The sequence below is a fragment of the Sus scrofa genome, chromosome 15 (assembly GCF_054392235.1).
Source record: "Sus scrofa isolate SSC_HxYL_T2T_F1_AM1 chromosome 15, Sscrofa_HxYL_maternal_Yorkshire_Landrace_v2.0, whole genome shotgun sequence".
Taxonomy (NCBI): domain Eukaryota; kingdom Metazoa; phylum Chordata; class Mammalia; order Artiodactyla; family Suidae; genus Sus; species Sus scrofa.
Window position 1 is genome coordinate 119,193,546 of NC_139397.1, and position 18,503 is coordinate 119,212,048.

Consider the following 18,503-nt stretch of genomic DNA (forward strand, 5'->3'; position numbering starts at 1 on the left):
ACCAGCCATCATAAGAGTGGGCATGACAGAGAGATTCTGAGTAGGAAAGCCACGGTGAGGGAGGGCAGGGAGTGGCAAGGCCTGATGGGAGAGAAAGATGGAAAGGAGGGTAGACTCAGAGACAGGAGCTGGGAGCTTGGGGCATCTGTCTTTGAGCAGGTGTTGGTCTCAGTTACCTTCGTACATCTGCGGCCTTGCCTCAAGCTCTCCCTACCTCTGTGTGAAAAACAAATAACAGATCTTGGGGCCACTTATATGATGCCCTTGGGGGCTCAGGTGTCCAGTTTGTCAGGTAATAAACTAGAGAGCACACTTTGACTTCAGTTGTGTTGTAGCTTTGATCACCTGAGGGGTCCTGAATCCATTTATTGCACAGCTGAGACTCAGAGCAGCAGGGGAGAATGAATGTGGAGTGGAAGACGCAGTTTCTGGCCATACGCCTTCTCTGAGCATCCAGCTTTTCATTTTCCCACCCCCTCCTGTGATTTTTTTCCCTGAGGACTCCAGGCTGGGAATCCGGCTTGGCTTGGCAGTAGTCTTAATGACGGGCAGCTTTTTTCATTTCTTCATTTCCATCCCCCCATCCTGGGGAGCTTCATCTAGATGATTCTGTGGGGTTTCCTTTGTTTCTTGCCTAGTTAACTTTCTCTCTCTCGCGCTCTCTTTTCTTTTTGTCTTTTCTGGGGCTGCACCCATGGCATATGGAGGTTCCCAGGCTAGGCATCTAATCGGAGCTGTAGCTACTGGCCTACACCACAGCCACAGCAACGCCAGATTCGAGCCGCGTCTGTGACTTCACTACAGCTCACGGCAACACCGGATCCTTAACCCGTTGAGTGAGGCCAGGGATCGAACCCGCAACCTCATGGTTCCTGGTCGGATTTGTTAACCACTAAGCCACGGTGGGAACTCTTTGTCTAGTTAACTTTCTCACTTGGTTAACGCTGAACATTTGGGAGGAGTGCAGAAGTCTGGCAATAAGCGTGATTACCAGAAACAAGGGCTCTGAAAGAAACTAACAATAATAAGACTAACTTGAGATCAGGTATAAAATTTATTGAAAATCTACTATGTGCCAGGGGCTTTGTTAATGCCTTCACATAGATTCTCACTTAATCTTCATAAATAATATTGTAAGATATTATCCGCATTTGCAAGGTGATCAAGCAGAGGACAATAAACTCTCAAACTTCTCTGGTTAAACTGATAGAGCTGGGATTTGAAAGCTTGACTGCAAAGCTTCTGCTTTTAGCTACCTCGCTATAACGTAAGTTACAGAAGCGTGGGGAGCTATTACTAAGTGTCTCCAGAACCTCCAGGTGCCTGGCACACAGTGGCTCAGTAAATATTTGTTGGTTGAATGGATGAAGGAATAAACTATTTCTTCTCGGTGTGTTCCACTAACTTTTGTATCTGTGGAATTTAGCAGACTCTTTTGTACCTATCTTTTTCTCAACAAAACAAAACAAAAAACAAAACCCAGACTTTTATCCAAAAAGAATGCAAGTTCTCCAGCCTTTGTAGGTTTAGCCTTCCTTTAGCCCATAAATGTTTATTGAACACCTACTATGTGCAAAGCACCATGCTTGGCCCCATGTGAAGCAGATATGGGGGCCCTGAGGTAGAACCTGGTCTCAGAGTCACCTCGTTAACAAAGATAAAACTATTGTTTGGTGGCTTGTTCTTGAGAAGAATCCTTGTGGAGGTTAGTAACCTATTCTTGGAGTGCACACGGAGGCACAAGGACTTGGGGCTAATTATCTTGGGTAGAATTTTAAAAAATTAGTCCTTGGCGTTGTGTTACCTGTGTCAGTGACCTAGGAAAGCTAGACCTATGTGAGGCCCTGCTTGGTGGCACCCAGTCATAGCACTGGACTTTTGATCTTGTGCAAAAGCCCCACAGCACAGACACGTGGACTCTGGAGCTTGACCTAAGGGCTCTGGCTGGTTTTTAGGCTGCTGAGTGAAAGATGGTGTTTGTGGCTTTTGAGAGGACGTGTTTATTCCTCTTTCTTTTCTCCCTTGCTCTTTCTGAAAAACTTGAAGTCGTTTCTGTACTTTTTAACCAGGCCAGGACTTGAATTTTTCTAGTAGATGATGTACATTTCCCTGGGGAATCTTACATTAAGTAAACTTCCTGTCTATCAGGGCAGCAGGAATCCTGAAAACCCAGAGTCAATCATGGAGAGCTTTGCAGTGGTGTTGACTTGAGCTTGGCTGCTTCTTGGGTCACCCAGCCTCCTTTCCTCATTTTCCCTTAATGGAATAGGCAACAGCCCAAATCAGTAGCATTTTCCTGTAGTAATAAATGTAAACTAATCTCAGCAAAGGGGAATCGAAGCAGCCCTGTAACCTCTTCTCCTGAGCTAGGCAGACAGGTGTTAAGTGACCTCTGAGATGGTAGGTGGAGGCTTTGTCACATGGAGCAGCCACTGCTGCCTGCCAGCTTGCGTGCCAAGCAAGGGGATACTCTCCTCCTTATTCTTGTGGGATTAGCTTCCCTGGGGGAACAAGACGAGGAGGTCTGTGGTGGGGCACCTTTTTTTCTGGGCATTCTTATCCTCTGAGACCAAGCAATTGAAAACCCGGCATCACTAATGAAATTTTCCGTTAGATCAGTGCTACATAGCAAACACATTTTTTCATAGATGGCATTGATCTAGCATATAAAGAAGAATTACAGATCCTTAATCTCTTATTGGAGACCCTTGTATTTCTTTTTTTTTCTATTTTTTTTTTTTTTTTTTTTTTTGTCTTTTTGCTATTTCTTGGGCCGCTCTGGTGGCATATGGAGGTTCCCAGGCTAGGGGTCAGATCGGAGCTATAGCTGCCAGCCTACGCCAGAGCTACAGCAACGTGAGATCCGAGCCGCGTCTGCAACCTACACCACAGCTCACAGCAACGCCGGATCGTTAACCCACTGAGCAAGGGCAGGGACCGAACCCACAACCTCATGGTTCCTAGTCGGATTTGTTAACCACTGCGCCACGACCGGAACTCCTTTTTTCTAATTTTTAAAAAATGTAATTTATTTATTTTTATTTTTTATTTTTTATTTTTTATCTTTTGCTTTTTTAGGGTCACAACTGCAGCATATGGAAATTCCCAGGCTAGGGGTTGAATCAGAGCTGCAGCTGCCGGCTTACACCACAGCCATAGCAACGCTGGGTCCGGGCCGCATCTGCAACCTACACCACAGCTCACAGCAACGGCGGATCCTTAACCCATTGACCAAGGCCAGGGATTGAACCAGCATCCTCATGGGTACTAGTCAGATTCATTTCCACTGAGCCATGACGGGAACTCTGACATGTTTATTATTGATATTGTATTATCCTAAGAAAAACTAGTTCAGAAGGAATTACTAGTGATCGTTTGGGCTTTAAAAAAAAAAAAGACATTTAAGAAGTAGTTTAGGAGCTCCTTGGTGGCTTGGCAGGTTAAGGATCTGGTGTCACTGCTTGTGGTTCGGTTTTGGTCCCTGCGGCCTTTTTTTTTTTTTTTTTTTTTTTAAGTTTACAATTCTCAGTATATATGGATTGTCTAGGAAAACCCTCTGATTGGTGTATCTGAACAAATGGAAAGTCAGATTTATATAAGCTGCTCCTGCCCCCCACTTCTTCACTTCTTCTGTCCTTGTTCCCCCCAGCATCCTCGCACATGGGGCCTTTCCTTTGTTTTTTGGGGGGCCCCAGCTTCACACCTTTCCCACAATCTTATCTCCAGGTGTCTCAGACTCCACTGATCTTCCCTTCTCTGATCGTCTATTTTAGCTAAAATCCCACTGTTTCGTGACCTGTCAGTCATTGTTTTGTGCACATTTATACGCTTTGCTTCTCCAACAAGATTATGGACTCCTTGAAGAATAGAAATTGTGTCGTATAGTTTATCTATATCCCTTTAGCACAGTCTTTCTTTCTTTTTTTTTTTTTTTTTTTGTCTTTTTGCCATTTTCTTGGGCCGCTCCCGCGGCATATGGAGATTCCCAGGCTAGGGGTCCAATCGGAGCTGTTGCTGCCGGCCTACACCAGAGCCACAGCAATGTGGGATCTAAGCTGCATCTGCGACCTATACCACAGCTCACAGCAACCCCGGATCCTTAACCCACTGAGCAAGGCTGGGGATCGAACCTGCAACCTCATGGTTCCTAGTCGGATTCGTTAACCACTGAGCCACCACGGAAACTCCTAGCACAGTGTTTCTGTAATATAGGAAGAAGAACTTGTATAACATGAGTTTTGGGGTCAAGTGAATTTGGGAAATGCTGAGTAATTTGTTCTACTTTAGGAGATGAGCAATGCATGTTGGCCTTGAAGGTTTCTAGTAGTCTTCCTGTAAAGGAACCTGGTTAAGTCTCGTCAACCTTGCATTTTCCATTCACATTTGACTTTAGAACTCCCCTTTCCACAGTATCCTTCCCATTCATGTGTTTTATAGTAATTCGAACTGGCCTTACTGAAGGCATTTGAGTGATTGTAAATAGACTAATGAATTACTCATTTATTCCGAACATTTATTTAATGAACTGCATTCTTGTAGATAGTTGTCAAGATAAATATGAACTCACTTAAGATCAAAACACATTCTCAATGAATGGGGTCATGCCATTTAACTGGTTTTAATTTTTTGGATTTCCTCTCGATAGTCCCACAAATCTGTGGGTAGGATTGATTCTAGCCCTGTACCGATGTCAAGGCCAGAGGAAATGCCTCATGATTTCATTAAGTTAATTTCTAAAGAACAGTTGAATTTTACAGAGACAGGGCTGGGTCAGGAGTGGGATTTCCAGGGTGGGTAGAAGGAGAAGTGGGACTTCTGCAGTTTGCTGAAGTTTTATTTCCAAACTCAGCACCCAAGTTTTTCTTCCTCTATTTGCTAGTAAGGACAAGGAAGTTGCTGTTGATGCATAGGACACAAAATCTAGCTGCTCTGAGTCCATTTGAGTTTAGACTGTAGAGACCTCCCTCTGGGTTCTAAGGAGGTAGATTCCAATGTGAGAGAAAGCTCCATGACTTGTAGTAAAGTGCCTTTATTTCTTCAAAATTAATCCTTTTTTTTTTTTCCTTTTTATGGCCACATCTGCAACTAATGGAAGTTCCTAGCTAGGGGTTCCATTAGAGCTGCAGCTGAGACCTATGACACAGCTATGGCAACACCCGATGCGAGCTGTATCTGCCATCTACACTGCAGCTTGTGGCGGTGCTGGCTGCTTAACCCACTGAGTGAGGCCAGAGATCAAACCCACATCCTCACAAAGACCACATCAATTCTTAACCTGCTGAGCCACAATGGGAACTCCTCAAATTAATATCTTATTTATTTAATTATTTTTTTTTTGGGGTCTTTTTTTTAGCTATTTCTTGGGCCGCTCCCACGGCATATGGAGGTTCCCAGGCTAGGGGTCCAGTTGGAGCTGTAGCCTCCGGCCTACGCCAGAGCCACAGCAACGCGGGATCCGAGCCGCATCTGCAACCTACACCACAGCTCACAGCAACGCTGGATCATTAACCCACTGAGCAAGGGCAGGGACCGAACCCGCAACCTCATGTTTCCTAGTCGGATTTGTTAACCACTGCGCCACGACGGGAACTCCTCAAATTAATATCTTATGTTTGAATAACTGCTCACAATTTGCAAAGCGTCCTTATAGACATCTCAATGGAGCCTCACAGCCACCTTCTGGAGGACATGGTAGAGGCATCAGTATTGATCCCATTTTATAGGTGGATAAATTACAGATGTAATTTGTTCAAAGTCACACTGTCGTGATCCCCTTGATCCTGTAAATTAGACTGGGCTCTATCCTTATTCTTTCTTGCTAGCCCAAGAAAGAACATTGCAAATGGCACCCAGCATCCATCCTCACCATCTGTCAGAGGAAAGATGTGATGTTCATGGGAAATGCCAGCCTGATGGCTTCAGGCTGTGTCCCTGGAGTGACTGTGTTGCCACAGGGATGTTTAGGGGATGCTCCATCTTGGTCTGAGGCCCTAGATTTGGTGTTCTTATTGGCCTTATACTTGGCATTGGGGACCTGTTTGGCCTTTAGCTTCACCTCCAGCTTTAGGCTTTTTCCTCCTGTTCTATTAGGTGAGACCTTCCTCAGATTCCCTAGACCTCAGATTCCCATGGTGTCAGTCAGTCTTCTTTCAGGACCAGGCAAGGTTCAGACCAGCAAGTAGGTGGAGAGGCCAGGACTGAAACTCACATCTTGGGTTTCCAAGGCTGTTCCTCTTTTACCCTCGTATCACGCAGCTGCCTGCTGACTGCCTTATGACAGCCCAGCTGCTGCTCTAGCCAGAACCCAGATAAAGAAAAGAGATTAAGGCACAAGACAGCCTGTGTTGCCTCCAGACCTCTGCATGTCAGGATGGAAAGGGAGACTATGGCTTTCTTTCAAAGACTTTGATAAGGGAGGCACTCTTATCAGTGAAAAGAAGGTTTTGATCCAGGGAGCCAGTCTGAAATTAAGTAAACAAAAGAGCTTTGAGCCTGATGTTTCTCGGTTCGCTTCTGCCCCCTGGAGGAGAGAGTGCTCCATGACTAGAGAGTGCCACTCCGGAAGGGAGCGTTTGGAATAAAGCAGTGGGGATGGCCCCTGAGTCCTGTCCAGGCTCTGTCCTGGTACCTGGTACATGGTACAGCCCTGTGTGTCATCCCCAGCTCAGAACTGGATCTCAAGCCTTACCTACACCCTCAGAGGCCGTGCCTAGGGGGCAGTGCTTCTTCACCTCTCCTAGCACTCTGAGCTCCTATGCTGACAAGTGAGGTACTTAATAGGTTTTCAGCAACTGTCATTCCTTGAACATACTTAGTTATTGTAAGGTTTTAAGGAGATTGGCAACTTCTTTATATCTCTTGGGGGCTTGTATCTTATTATTACTTGATATATATATATTTCAAAAAATGAATTTAATTCATTTTCTTCACCCCTACCTTACTTGCGGGTCAGGCGGAAGGAGAAAAGTAAGTTGCTTAATTACACTCCATTCTTAGGTAATGGTTATTATCATTCCCTTTTGCTGACTTACCTAGTGAATTATTTATCTCATAATGTGTACAAATTGCTCCAAAATGTTATAGCTTAAAACAACGATACTAATTTATTTATACCTCTCATAGCTTCTGGGGGTCTGGAATTTAGAAGTGACGGAGCCAGGCTGTCCCAGCCCTGAGTCTCTTGAGAGGTTGCTGTCATATGTCAGCTTGGGTCCTTGGCATTGGAGGAGCTTCTCGAGTGGCTGGGAAGTTGGTGTGTGGCTTGCGTTCTTCTCCATGTGGGCCTCTTCACATGGCACTGGGGACCTGTTTGGCACCAGGGCCCTGTCTGGAGTGTTCTCAAGACATGGCAGCTGGCTTCCCCCTAGTGATTTGACTTTGAATGTCACGTGGTAGCCCTTCTGCCACACTCCATTCATTAGGAACGAGTTACCTGTGTTCAAGGGGAGGGGATTACACACTATCTTTTTAAGCAAGGAGGGTCGAGGAGTCACAGACTTATTTAAATCTGCCATATCTGGCAGGATGTGAGCCTCCTGAGTAGAAAGTTCTACGAGACTGTATGTGATTGTGTCCAGATACTGCCCATAGGCTGGCCAAATTGAATTAAGAGCACTCGAGCCAGCTCTTGTTTGTCCAGTGGCTGCTTAGTTCCCAGTTTGTTGTTAACCCAAGGCTGTGTTTCTTTCCCAACTTTTAATCTTTTTCCTGTTTCCTGCTGAGAAGCCAGAAGAGAAATAACATTTGCTTACTTTCACTTTTATAGTGTAATACTCGCTGATAAAGTTGGCAAGACAAGACGTTGAAACTATTGGTTGAAGTTATTATCCTGAATTATTTGTGACTCTCCATACTTCATATTGTTCTTATTTGGTGTGGAGAATTGAGAATCGGTAGTGAAGGGTGATGTGTCATAACCTTCAGTTATTTATCTCCCCCTGACCCCTTTGTATGACGCCCAAACTGGTATGAGGTGGGGCCCCTCTGTTCCTTGGTGGAAGTTATCTCTGCTCTGGACACTGTTGTGTTGTTGGGTTTGGGGTGAGTGCAGTGGTAGACTCCTGGACGACCATACCTCAGGGGAGGAAGAGAAGTGGGTACGTAGTCATGACACATGGAAACAAATCCAGAGAAGTGGCTAATTGTTTGGGTGACAACCTGAATGGGAAGATTCTTGTTTTACCTCTGGGCTTAGGCCAGAACAGCTTTTCTGCCTTGAAAATGAATTGAGAACTGGAGGCATCCCTCAGACAAGGAATAGAAACTTATTGGGGAGCTCAAAAGGATGTGGACTTTTTGAATGAGGAAGAGAAAGATGTCTCTCTTTGCTACTAGAAAGATGAAATATTTCTGTGTTTACTTCTCCAATGAGGGCAACCTGAGCAGATGGGAACTAAGTAGTTTGGGTGGGGTTTCTTTCGTCTCAGGACCGTAGAAACTTCTAGAAGATGGACAAAAAGAATTTTTTAAAGAGCAGCAGGGACTCTTTCTTATTGAGCACCAGGAGATGTATTGTATTACACTAATTTAATACTCACAGCATCCTCATAGGGTGGCTATCTTCACTTCCACTTAAAGCTATGGAGAGGAGTTCCCATCCTGGTGCAGCAGAAATGAATCTAGCTAGGAACCATGAGGTTGTGGGTTCAATCCCTGGCTTTGCTCAGTGGTTTAAGGATCCGGTGTTGCTGTGAGCTATGGTATAGGTCGCAGACGTGGCTTGGATCCCGAGTTGCTGTGGCTGTGGTGTAGGTGGGCGGCTGTAGCTCCAATTGGACCCCTAGCCTGGGAACCTCCATATGCTGTGGGTGCAGCCCTAAAAAAAGCAAAAAAAAAAAAAACCCCAAACTAGTGAGACCTACTTCCTTAAAGCCATGCAGCCCATAGGTGTGGTGAGGTCAGTGCTAGGAGGCAGGCTTGTCTGCTTTTTCCACTCCCTTACACTGCTTCTCGAGGCAAAATTAACCTGAATTCCCGGAAGATAGGAGAAAAATCTTTGGGGGCACTTTAGGTCATGTCTTGGCCATGCCACCCTCCCCCCGCCCCAGTTCTGTCAAAAGCTACACTGGGAAGTGGTTCATGAGAAGAGCTGAGGGGTTTGGGGATGGTTCCAACTTAAATCCAGGCACCTCTGGATCAGCCCATAGCAGGTGGAGGTGAGAGAACTCATGACCTGGGCCTCTCCTCTCTGCAGCCATTGGATCTGGGTTTGGACCTGCACTCTGCAAATGCACCCATTCCTATGAGCTTGTGAGTGATTTTAAGAAAGAACTTTTTGCACAATCCCAGCTTTGTTTTGGTTGAAGAGGAAAAAGTCTTTTTTTTTTTTTTTTTCTCTCTTGATTCATTTAGACTAGAGGTGGGCTCAGTCTATGCCCATGCCCAGATGTGGCAGTGCCCTTGGGAAGGAAAAGCCATGGAACGAAGGACAGACCCTAACTGAGGACCTGTCACTTACCTCATGCTTCAGGCTGCCCCATTCTCAGGGACTTCGGTGCCTCAAAATAGGACACAAAATCGGAAACAGACAAGTAGCAGAGATTAGACCATGTTTAGGATTGCCGCCCAGTGTTTCTGGAGCTTTTCTTGCCCCTATGTTGTTTTTCACGTTTGTTTGTTTTTTCCAGATGTTCTTCGGGACACCTTCAGTTCCCTGGGCTATGAAGTACAGTATTTCTTGTATCTGAAAGTGGAGCAAATAAGCAAGATTCTTCGCAAAGTTGCCCGTATGCCCCAACACCAAGACTACGACAGTTTCGTGTGTGTCCTTGTGAGCCGAGGGGGCTCCCAGAGCGTGTTTGGCGTGGATAAGACTCTCTCCGGGTTCCCTTTGGATCATATCCGAAGGATGTTCATGGCAGATGTATGCCCTACTCTCTTAGGGAAGCCAAAGCTCTTTTTTATTCAGATCTATGTGACATCAGAGGGCCAGCTGGAGGACAGCAGCTTCCTGGAGGTGGACGGGCCATCAGTGAAAAGTATGGATTCCAAGGCTAGGCAGCCAGGGACCTGCACAGTTCACCGAGAAGCTGACTTCTTCTGGAGCCTGTGCAAAGCCGATGTGTCCCTGTTGGAGCGGCCCTCCAGCTCATCGTCAGTGTACCTGCAGTGCCTCTCCCAGAAGCTGGGAAAAGAAAGGTGAGCCACCCAAGCTGTGGCGGATCCTGTCACCAGTTGTCTGCATTCTGCTGCCAAGATGGAGGTGCCAAAAAAAAAAAAAAAAAAAAAAAAGACAAAAAAGGAGTTCCCGTCGTGGCGCAGTGGTTAACGAATCCGACTAGGAACCATGAGGTTTCGGGTTCGGTCCCTGCCCTTGCTCAGTGGGTTAACGATCCGGCGTTGCCGTGAGCTGTGGTGTAGGTTGCAGACGCGGCTCGGATCCCGCGTTGCTGTGGCTCTGGCGTAGGCCGGTGGCTACAGCTCCGATTCAACCCCTAGCCTGGGAACCTCCATATGCCGCGGGAGCGGCCCAAGAAATAGCAACAACAACAACAACAACAACAACAAAAAAAGACACACACAAAAAAAAGATGGCGGCGCCCCTGTGCCATGTTGGATGGCCTTCACTTCGGGGAGGAAAAGGGATTTTTTTTTTCATTCCCTGGTGGAGTTGCCTTAGGAGTATGACACAGACCCTGCATAGTTTATGAATGCTTTGTGTTTATCAGGACACTTATTACTCAGTTTGTGGTTTGGATATTTTTCTTCAAAGTTGAGAAACATTTAATTGCTTTTTTTTTTTTAATTCCCAAAGCAATACGTATTCCTTACTGAAAAAAGCCATGAAATATAGATGCTGAAAGAAGAACATAACAAGCAGTTCTAATCCTACTTATTAGAACCAATCTGTTAACCCAATCTTGGTGTATTGCCTTTTGGAGCTTTTTTTGGATACCCGTAAAATCATATGTAAATAGGCTTTTTAAGCCAAAAAGGAATCATCATCTACTGTTACTTTATAACAGTACTTGCTTTTAGTTTGTATAATGGTATATCTTTACATGTCAGTAATCACATTTCTGCAGCATCATTTTAAGGTCTGCAGGATAGGCCCTAATATGGCTATAGCATAATTTACTTGGCCAAAATTCACATTGGGCAATGTTTTGCTTTCACAAAAAAGAAAATGTACAACATCTTTGTAGCTCAGTATTTGTGCTTATTCTTAATTGTTTTCTTGAAGGGTAGATTCCCAGAAGTGGAATTACTGTGTCAAATCACAAGCATTTTAAAGCCTTTGGTGCAGCCCATCAGATTACACTCTAGGACAGTTAGACCAGATTTTTTTTTTTTCCTTTTTTTTCCCTCTCTTTTTAGGGCTTCACCTGCAGCATATGGAGGTTCCCAGGCTAGGGGTTGAATTGGAGCTGCAGTTGCAGGTGTATGCCACAGCCACAGCAGTGTGGATCCAAGCCCCATCTGTGACCTATTCTGCAGCTTGCAGCAGTGCCAGATCCTTAACCCACTGAGCGAGGCCAGAGATCAAACCCACATCCTCATGGACACTATGTCGGGTTCTTAACCTGCTGAGCCACAATGGGAACCCCTAGATCAGCTTTTATAAGAGTATCTGCACTCCTGAATTCTCACTGATACTTTGTGCTCTTTCATTTCCCCAAGTTTTGACAATTCGATAGGTGAAAATGGTATCCGATTGTTCAGGTCTGCAAGTCTTTGTTATTTAGACATGTTTGATGTTTACTGGCAAGAATACTTTTCTAAGGAAAACTTTGGTGACCTGATGTCCATTAAGCTGAAGGAAGCTTCACTGTACCTCAAACGTAAGATTAGCTGTCCTTTTTCAGTTGCCCACTAATTATAATGCAGAATGTTTCTGAGCCACCTGTGAAATGAATTCTGTTGTAGCTTTGGGGACCCCAGGAATAAACTGCTTATTTCTATTTAGAAAGAAATTTTTTTTTTTTTTTTTGTCTTTTTGCCATTTCTTGGGCCGCTGCCTCAGCATATGGAGGTTCCCAGGCTAGGGGTCGAATCGGAGCTGTAGCTACTGGCCTATGCCAGAGCCACAGCAACGCAGGATCCAAGCCTCATCTGCAGCCTACACCACAGCTCAGGGCAACGCTGGATCCTTAACCCACTGAGCTAGGCCAGGGATCGAACCCACAACCTCATGGTTCCTAGTTGGATTCGTTAACCACTGAGCCACGACCGGAACTCCAGAAAGAAACAATTTTTAAAAATTGAAGTATAGTTGATTTACAATGTTAATTTCTGCAGTACAGCAAAGTGATTCAGTTATACATATATCTACATGCTTTTTTTTTTTTTTTGGCTTCCCTGTGGCATATGGAGTTCCTAGGCCAGGGATCAGATTGGATCCTTAACCCACTGTCTGGCAGGGGATTAAACCTGTGTCTTAGTGCTCCCAAGATGCCACAGATCCCATTGTACCACAGTGGGAACTCCACATGTATCTACATTCTTGTATTTTTTTCCATTATGGTTTATCATAGACGGTTGAACATAGTTCCCTGTGCTATACAGTAGGACCTTGTTTTTTGTTTTTTTGGTTTTTTTGCCTTTTCTAGGGCCGCTTCCTGCGGCATATGGAGGTTCCCAGGCTAGGGGTCTAATCGGAGCTATAGCCATCGGCCTATCCCAGAGCCATAGCAACTCAGATCCAAGCTGTATCTGCGACCTACACCACAGCTCACGGCAGCGCTGGATCGTTAACCCACTGAGCAAGGGCAGGGATCGAACCCTCAACCTCATGGTTCCTAGTCAGATTCGTTAACCACTGCGCCACGACGGGAACTCCAGTAGGACCTTGTTTATTCATTCTATATAGAATAGTTTGCACCTGCTAATGCCAGTCTCCCACTCTTTCCCTTCCCTACCACCTCCCACTGCCACTAACCACAAGTCTGTTGTTTATGTCTGTGAGTCTGTTTGTGTTTTGGAGGTAGGTTCATCTGTGCCATATTTTAGAGTCCATGTATAAATGATATCATATGGTATTTGCTTTAGATAGGAACAATTTTAAAGCACTCTCATATCTGTTGGCTGATTTCACCCTAATGATAATCTGTCTCCTGCTTGACATTTACATGGCATTCATTTTTGTCTTTCTCATTCCCTCTAGAAAAGTCTCACTCCTGGAACTCCACGTTGACCTCAACAGCAAAGTATATGATTGGAACAGCAGAGTGTCTGCTAAGGAGAGGTACTACGTCAGGCTACAGCACACTCTGAGAAAGAAAGTCATCCTCTCTTGCAAATGAAGAGCCAAAGGCCCCTCTTAGCCCTGCAGTCTCTATTATTGGCCAGAGAGTAGTGTCCAAGCCAGGGTGTGTGTGTGTGTGTGTGTGTGTGTGTGTGTGTGAGAGAGAGAGAGAGAGAGAGTGAGTATGAGGTGGGTGAGGCAAAGTCTGGGCTGGTGCTAAAATGACCATCTCTGAGGAATGCCAGATGGGAAGAAGTGTTTGAACCAGAGCCTCTGAGGTGAAGGTCTTGGTCTCTATTGCTGAAATAGCCAGGTCATTGTTGGGAAGGAAACAGCTTTGAAATGTCAAAACTGAGTACTGTGGGAGTTACCGTCGTGGCTCAATGGTAAACGAATGCGACTAGGAACCATGGGGTTGCGGGTTCGATCCCTGGCCTTGCTCAGTGGGTTAAGGATCCGGGGTTGCTGTGAGCTCTGGTGTAGGTTGCAGACGCAGCTTGGATCCCGAGTTGCTGTGGCTCTGGCGTAGGCTGGCAGCTGTAGCTCTGATTCGACCCCTAGTCTGGGAACCTCCATATGCCGAGGGAGCAGCCCAAGAAGTGGCAAAAAGACAAAAAACAAAACAAAACTGAGCTCTATGGCATTCCCTCTGTGGCTCAGCGGAATTGATTCTGACCAGTATCCATGAGGACACAGGTTCGATCCCTGGCCTTACTCAGTGGGTTAAAGATCCGGCGTTGCCGTGAGCTGTGGTGTAGGTTGCAGACTCAGCCCAGATCTGGCGTTCCTGTGGCTCTGATGTAGGCTGACAGCTATGGCTCCGATTAGACCCCTAGCCTGGGAACCTCCATATGCCGCTGGTGCAGCCCTAGAAAAGACAAAAAGACCAAAAAAAAAAAAAAAAGAAAAAGAAAAAGATACACAGCAATGGAGTCAAACCATAACTAGCACTTGCAGTCTTACCTTATTTATAAAGTTGGTTTTATGTGGTATGTGTCTCAATGTGTATATCTGTGTGTTTTGACATGTTCACTCAACACAGACTGAAAAGTATGAAATGAATAGTTTTCAGATGCTTTGTACACTTATTTCTACCTTTAGCAAAGGTAATTTTGACCTTCATGTGTTAATAACTCCTGGGGAAATGGGTCTCCTGAAGATGCCTTTCTTTACTGGGAGTACCAGCTGGAATCACTTGTATGCTTGACCTCATGATCCAGAACCTTGCATTAACTATTACAGGGGGGAGCTGTTTGAGGGGAGTCTTAATAACTAAGGTAACATTTGCATCCTTCTTAGATCTTATCTAAGATCAAGAGTAGAGAGTCTATGCCTCAGGCATGAGATTTAAGACTTAGTGTATGGAGTTCACGTAGTGGCTCAGCGGGATTGATCCCTGGCCTTGCTCAGTGGGTTAAGGATCCGGCATTGCTGTGAGCTGTGGTATAGGTTACAGACACGGCTCAAATCAGTGGCTGTGGTGGTGGCTGTGGTGCAGGCCTGCGGCTACTGCTCAGATTCAGCCCCTAGGCTGGAAATCTCCATATGCGTTGGGTGTGGCGGTTAAAAAAAAAAAGCTGGTGTGCCTTTCAAGGGGACTTGATCCCATCATCTACTTGGATGAGCTGTTTTTATAGTTAGACTTTACCCATTGCTTCAGACCTGACCTACAAATTACTAAAATTATTGACTTTGGCTATCAGATATGCTTTGATGTTTTTTTTGTGACCTAGATTCCCCTGTGTATTCGTGTTGTAACCTAATGCCTACTGATATTTTAAAACAAAAAGTAGTCATGTAGAGTCTTGTGTTGTATCGAGGTCTGAAGTTTGAAAATCTTTCATAGTCACATGTGTCTTCTTAGCTCTAGAAGGTTGACTATTGTATCATTCACAATGTTTTAGATGAAAGTATTATCTCAATGATCCTACCTTTCCAGGCCTGTCCTCTTCCAGCAGAGAGGCTCACATGGCCACATAGTTCTCCATAGCCTATCCAACCAGTGCGGTGAAAATCCAAACTTGTCCAGTCACCATGTTTTCTTTCTTTCCCTTCCCTTTTTATTTATTTACTGATTTTTCTTTTTCTCTTTTCCCCTTCCCTTTTTAAGAGCGATTATTTGTAATAAACAAAGTCATACTGTATGGGACAGAGAACTGTATTCAACACCCTATGATAAACCCTAGGGAGAAATAATGTGAAAAAGAATATACAAGTGAGTCATTTTGCTGTACACCAAACATTAACAAAACATTTAAATCAGCTCCACTTCAATAAGGTTTAAAAGAAAAAATTTTAAAAGCAATTATTTATTAGGTGAAACTGTGTTGTCTGTTTACTTTTGTCACTTTTCTGTCTTTGGATCACATTATTTTTATTAATGCCTCTCATCAGTCAGCCCACGGGTCCCAGGGAGAGAAAGCGAAGTGTTTGCTTGACCGGCAAGGGAAATGGGGCAGAGTGAAAAGGGACTTTGATTGCAGGCCCAGGCTGAAAAAATGGGAGGAATAGGCCCTTTCCTTTCCTTGCCTATATACAGAGTTGTTCTGAGAGGGAACTGAGAGGGCTTTTATGACCGTACCCAGTGAGAGAGTTCTTATGACTGCTCTGGCGATGCTGTGCAACCATAGCGGTTATTATCATAGCACATCACGGGGGAGGTATTTTGAAAAGATTTGAACTGAACCATGAAAATTGGTTGGATTTTAGCAGGTTGAGGTGGAGAAGCGAATGTATTGCAGGAGAAGAAACACATCGAAGGAAGGTGTAGATAGGGGAAGTGCAAGGCATGTTTGAGAACCCTGGACTGTAACGTTGAGCTGGGGTGGAGAGAATGCGAGCGATGGTGAGTGATGAGCCAGGAGGTGGAGGTGGGGAATGTGTGAAAAGCCCTAAAGGCCCCCATCTTTGTCTTTAAGTCAGGCTCTTGTATGTTTAAGTTATTCTTCTGACTTTATTTATTTTTATTTTTTATGTTTTTGCTTTTTAGGGCTGCATCTGTGGCATACGGAGGTTCCCAGGCTAGGGGTCAAATAGGAGCTATAGCTGCCGGCCTACGCCGCAGCCACAGCCACATGGGATCCAAACTTCATTTGCTCATGGCAACATCGGATCCTTAACCCACCGAGCAAGGCCAGGGATCAAACTCACATTCTCATGGATCCTAGTCAGGTTCGTTAACCTCTGAGGTAGCAAGGGAACTCCTATTTTTCTCTCTAATAGTGGAGTCTACAACTACTTCTTTGGCACTTTTGTATATGAGCATTTAGTTACAAAATGCCTTTCTTATTTTTTTTCATTGAGTATAGTTTTTAAATGAAATACTTTAGGTATATTAAAAAAAACTATACTGGAGTTCCCGTCGTGGCGCAGTGGTTAACGAATCCGACTAGGAACCATGAGGTTGCGAGTTCGGTCCCTGCCCTTGCTCAGTGGGTTAACGATCCGGCGTTGCCGTGAGCTGTGGTGTAGGTTGCAGATGCGGCTCAGATCCCGCGTTGCTGTGGCTCTGGCGTAGATGGGCAGCTACAGCTCCGATTCAACCCCTAGCCTGGGAACTTCCATATGCCGCTGGAGCGGCCCAAGAAATAGCAACAACAACAACAACCACAAAAGACAAAAGATAAAAAAAAAAAACAAAAAAACTATACTGAAGTTCCCATGTGATGCAGTGGGTTAAGGATCTAGCATTGTCTCTGTGGTGGTGTGAGTTCAGTCCCTGGCCTGGTGCAGTGGGTTAAGGATCTGGCATTGCCGAAGCTGTGGTATAGATTACAGCTTCGGCTCATTTTTTGTCTCTGGCCCAGGAATTTCCACATGCTGCAGGCACGGCCAAAAAAATTTTTTAAATTAAGAAAAAAATCTATGTGAAGATTGTGAAGATTTTACTGTAAGTAATAGTCCTAAATATAAAAGAGATAAAATGTATGAAAGTATTTCAAACTTTATAAAAGCCCCCAACTGAGAACTGATCTAGTGTTCAGGAATAGGAGTTTGGTTATGATGAGATGTCCACTGCTTGGAATTTCCTGTAACTATTAAAATTACATATACAGGAGTTCCCGTCGTGGCTCAGTGGATAATGAATCCAACTAGGAACCATGAGGTTGCAGGTTCGATCCCTGGCTTTGCTCAGTGGGTTAAGGATCCGGCATTGCGGTGGCTGTGGTGTAGGCTGGTGGCTACAGCTCCTATTAGACCCCTAGCCTGGGAACCTCCATATGCCGTGGGAACAGCCCTAAAAAGACAAAAAATAAAATAAAACAAAATATGTTGAGAGACGTGTTTTTATAATATTTTCTTAGCCTCTTTGCCGAAAACTCCATCTTGTCCTTCCTTACTTTGTCCCGTCAAGGTGATGGTAAATGACTTGAGGATTCTCTGAAATGCTCTGCTTAGATAGCTAACTCAAATGCTAATGATCTTAAATGCCTAAAGTTTAGGGTTAAAGTTTAACCATCTACCAGCTAAGTGACTTTTAAAATAACAAAAGAACTTATAAAATAATTAAAAAAAAAACCCTATATCCTGCACCTACAACCTCCTTTTCGCTTGACATAATCCTCAGGAGCACAATAAAAGCAGTGTGGTTTCTTGAGGCAGGGCTCTTGGTCCCTGAGACCTCGAGTCCCCGGGTTCCCACCTTTACTTAAGATAAATGTCTCTGTGTCTTGTTTTATGTCAACTTTTTTTCCTTAAGTTCTGTAGCACCCGTTCTTCAGCCCCATCCTGCTGAGCTGGTCTCGGCAAAGGTAAAATAAAATTACATGTACACATATTAAAAGCTTACATAAACTGTTTGTAGCTCATTACATGAATTATCTCATTGAATCCTCAAAACAGCTCTATAAGGTAGGTATTATCGTCCTTGTTATTATTTCTTCCCATTTTGTAGGTGAGGAAAGTGAGCAAAGTGATAGCGAGGAGCTAACCCATAGTCACCCCACCTTAGGATATGAACACGAGCTGTAAAATGGCCTTTATGTTTTATTTTTTTGACTTAATGTTGTGTTAATCTCAAGTGTACAGCAAAGTAAATTAGTTATACATTTGTGCATATCTGTTCTTTTTCAGTCTTTTCCCATACAGATTTTCCTATGCTGTGCCATAAGTCCTTGTTATTTATTTATTTTATATGTGTAGTATTGTGTATATTTTAATTACAAGCTCCTAATTTATCCCTTCCCCCATTGGACAATTTTATAACAATAAATGTGATTTCAAAATCTGTTTTGAGTCTGTTTCTGTTTTGTAAATTCTTTTGTATCATTTGTTATTAAGTTCCACATATTAGTGATCTCATATGATATTTGTCTTTCAG

General features: G+C 44.3%; 1 protein-coding gene and 1 long non-coding RNA gene across 13 annotated transcripts in view; one reads left to right on the forward strand and one right to left on the reverse strand.

Moving 5' to 3' along the window:
- The window catches only part of CFLAR (CASP8 and FADD like apoptosis regulator), a 54,133-nt gene extending 35,721 nt beyond the window's left edge, over positions 1–18,412 (forward strand). For 9 of the 12 annotated variants that reach the window (XM_013996365.3, XM_005652445.4, XM_005652447.4 and 6 more), the window contains 2 exons: positions 9,627–10,137; positions 13,103–18,412. In XM_013996365.3, coding sequence (XP_013851819.1) covers positions 9,627–10,137; positions 13,103–13,241 — 650 coding nt within the window. In that variant the 3' untranslated portion in view covers positions 13,242–18,412. 12 annotated transcript variants of the gene reach the window in all.
- LOC146396078 (uncharacterized) overlaps positions 1–18,503 on the reverse strand; it is a 1,511,729-nt gene that overhangs the window by 907,130 nt on the left and 586,096 nt on the right. The window lies entirely within an intron of this gene.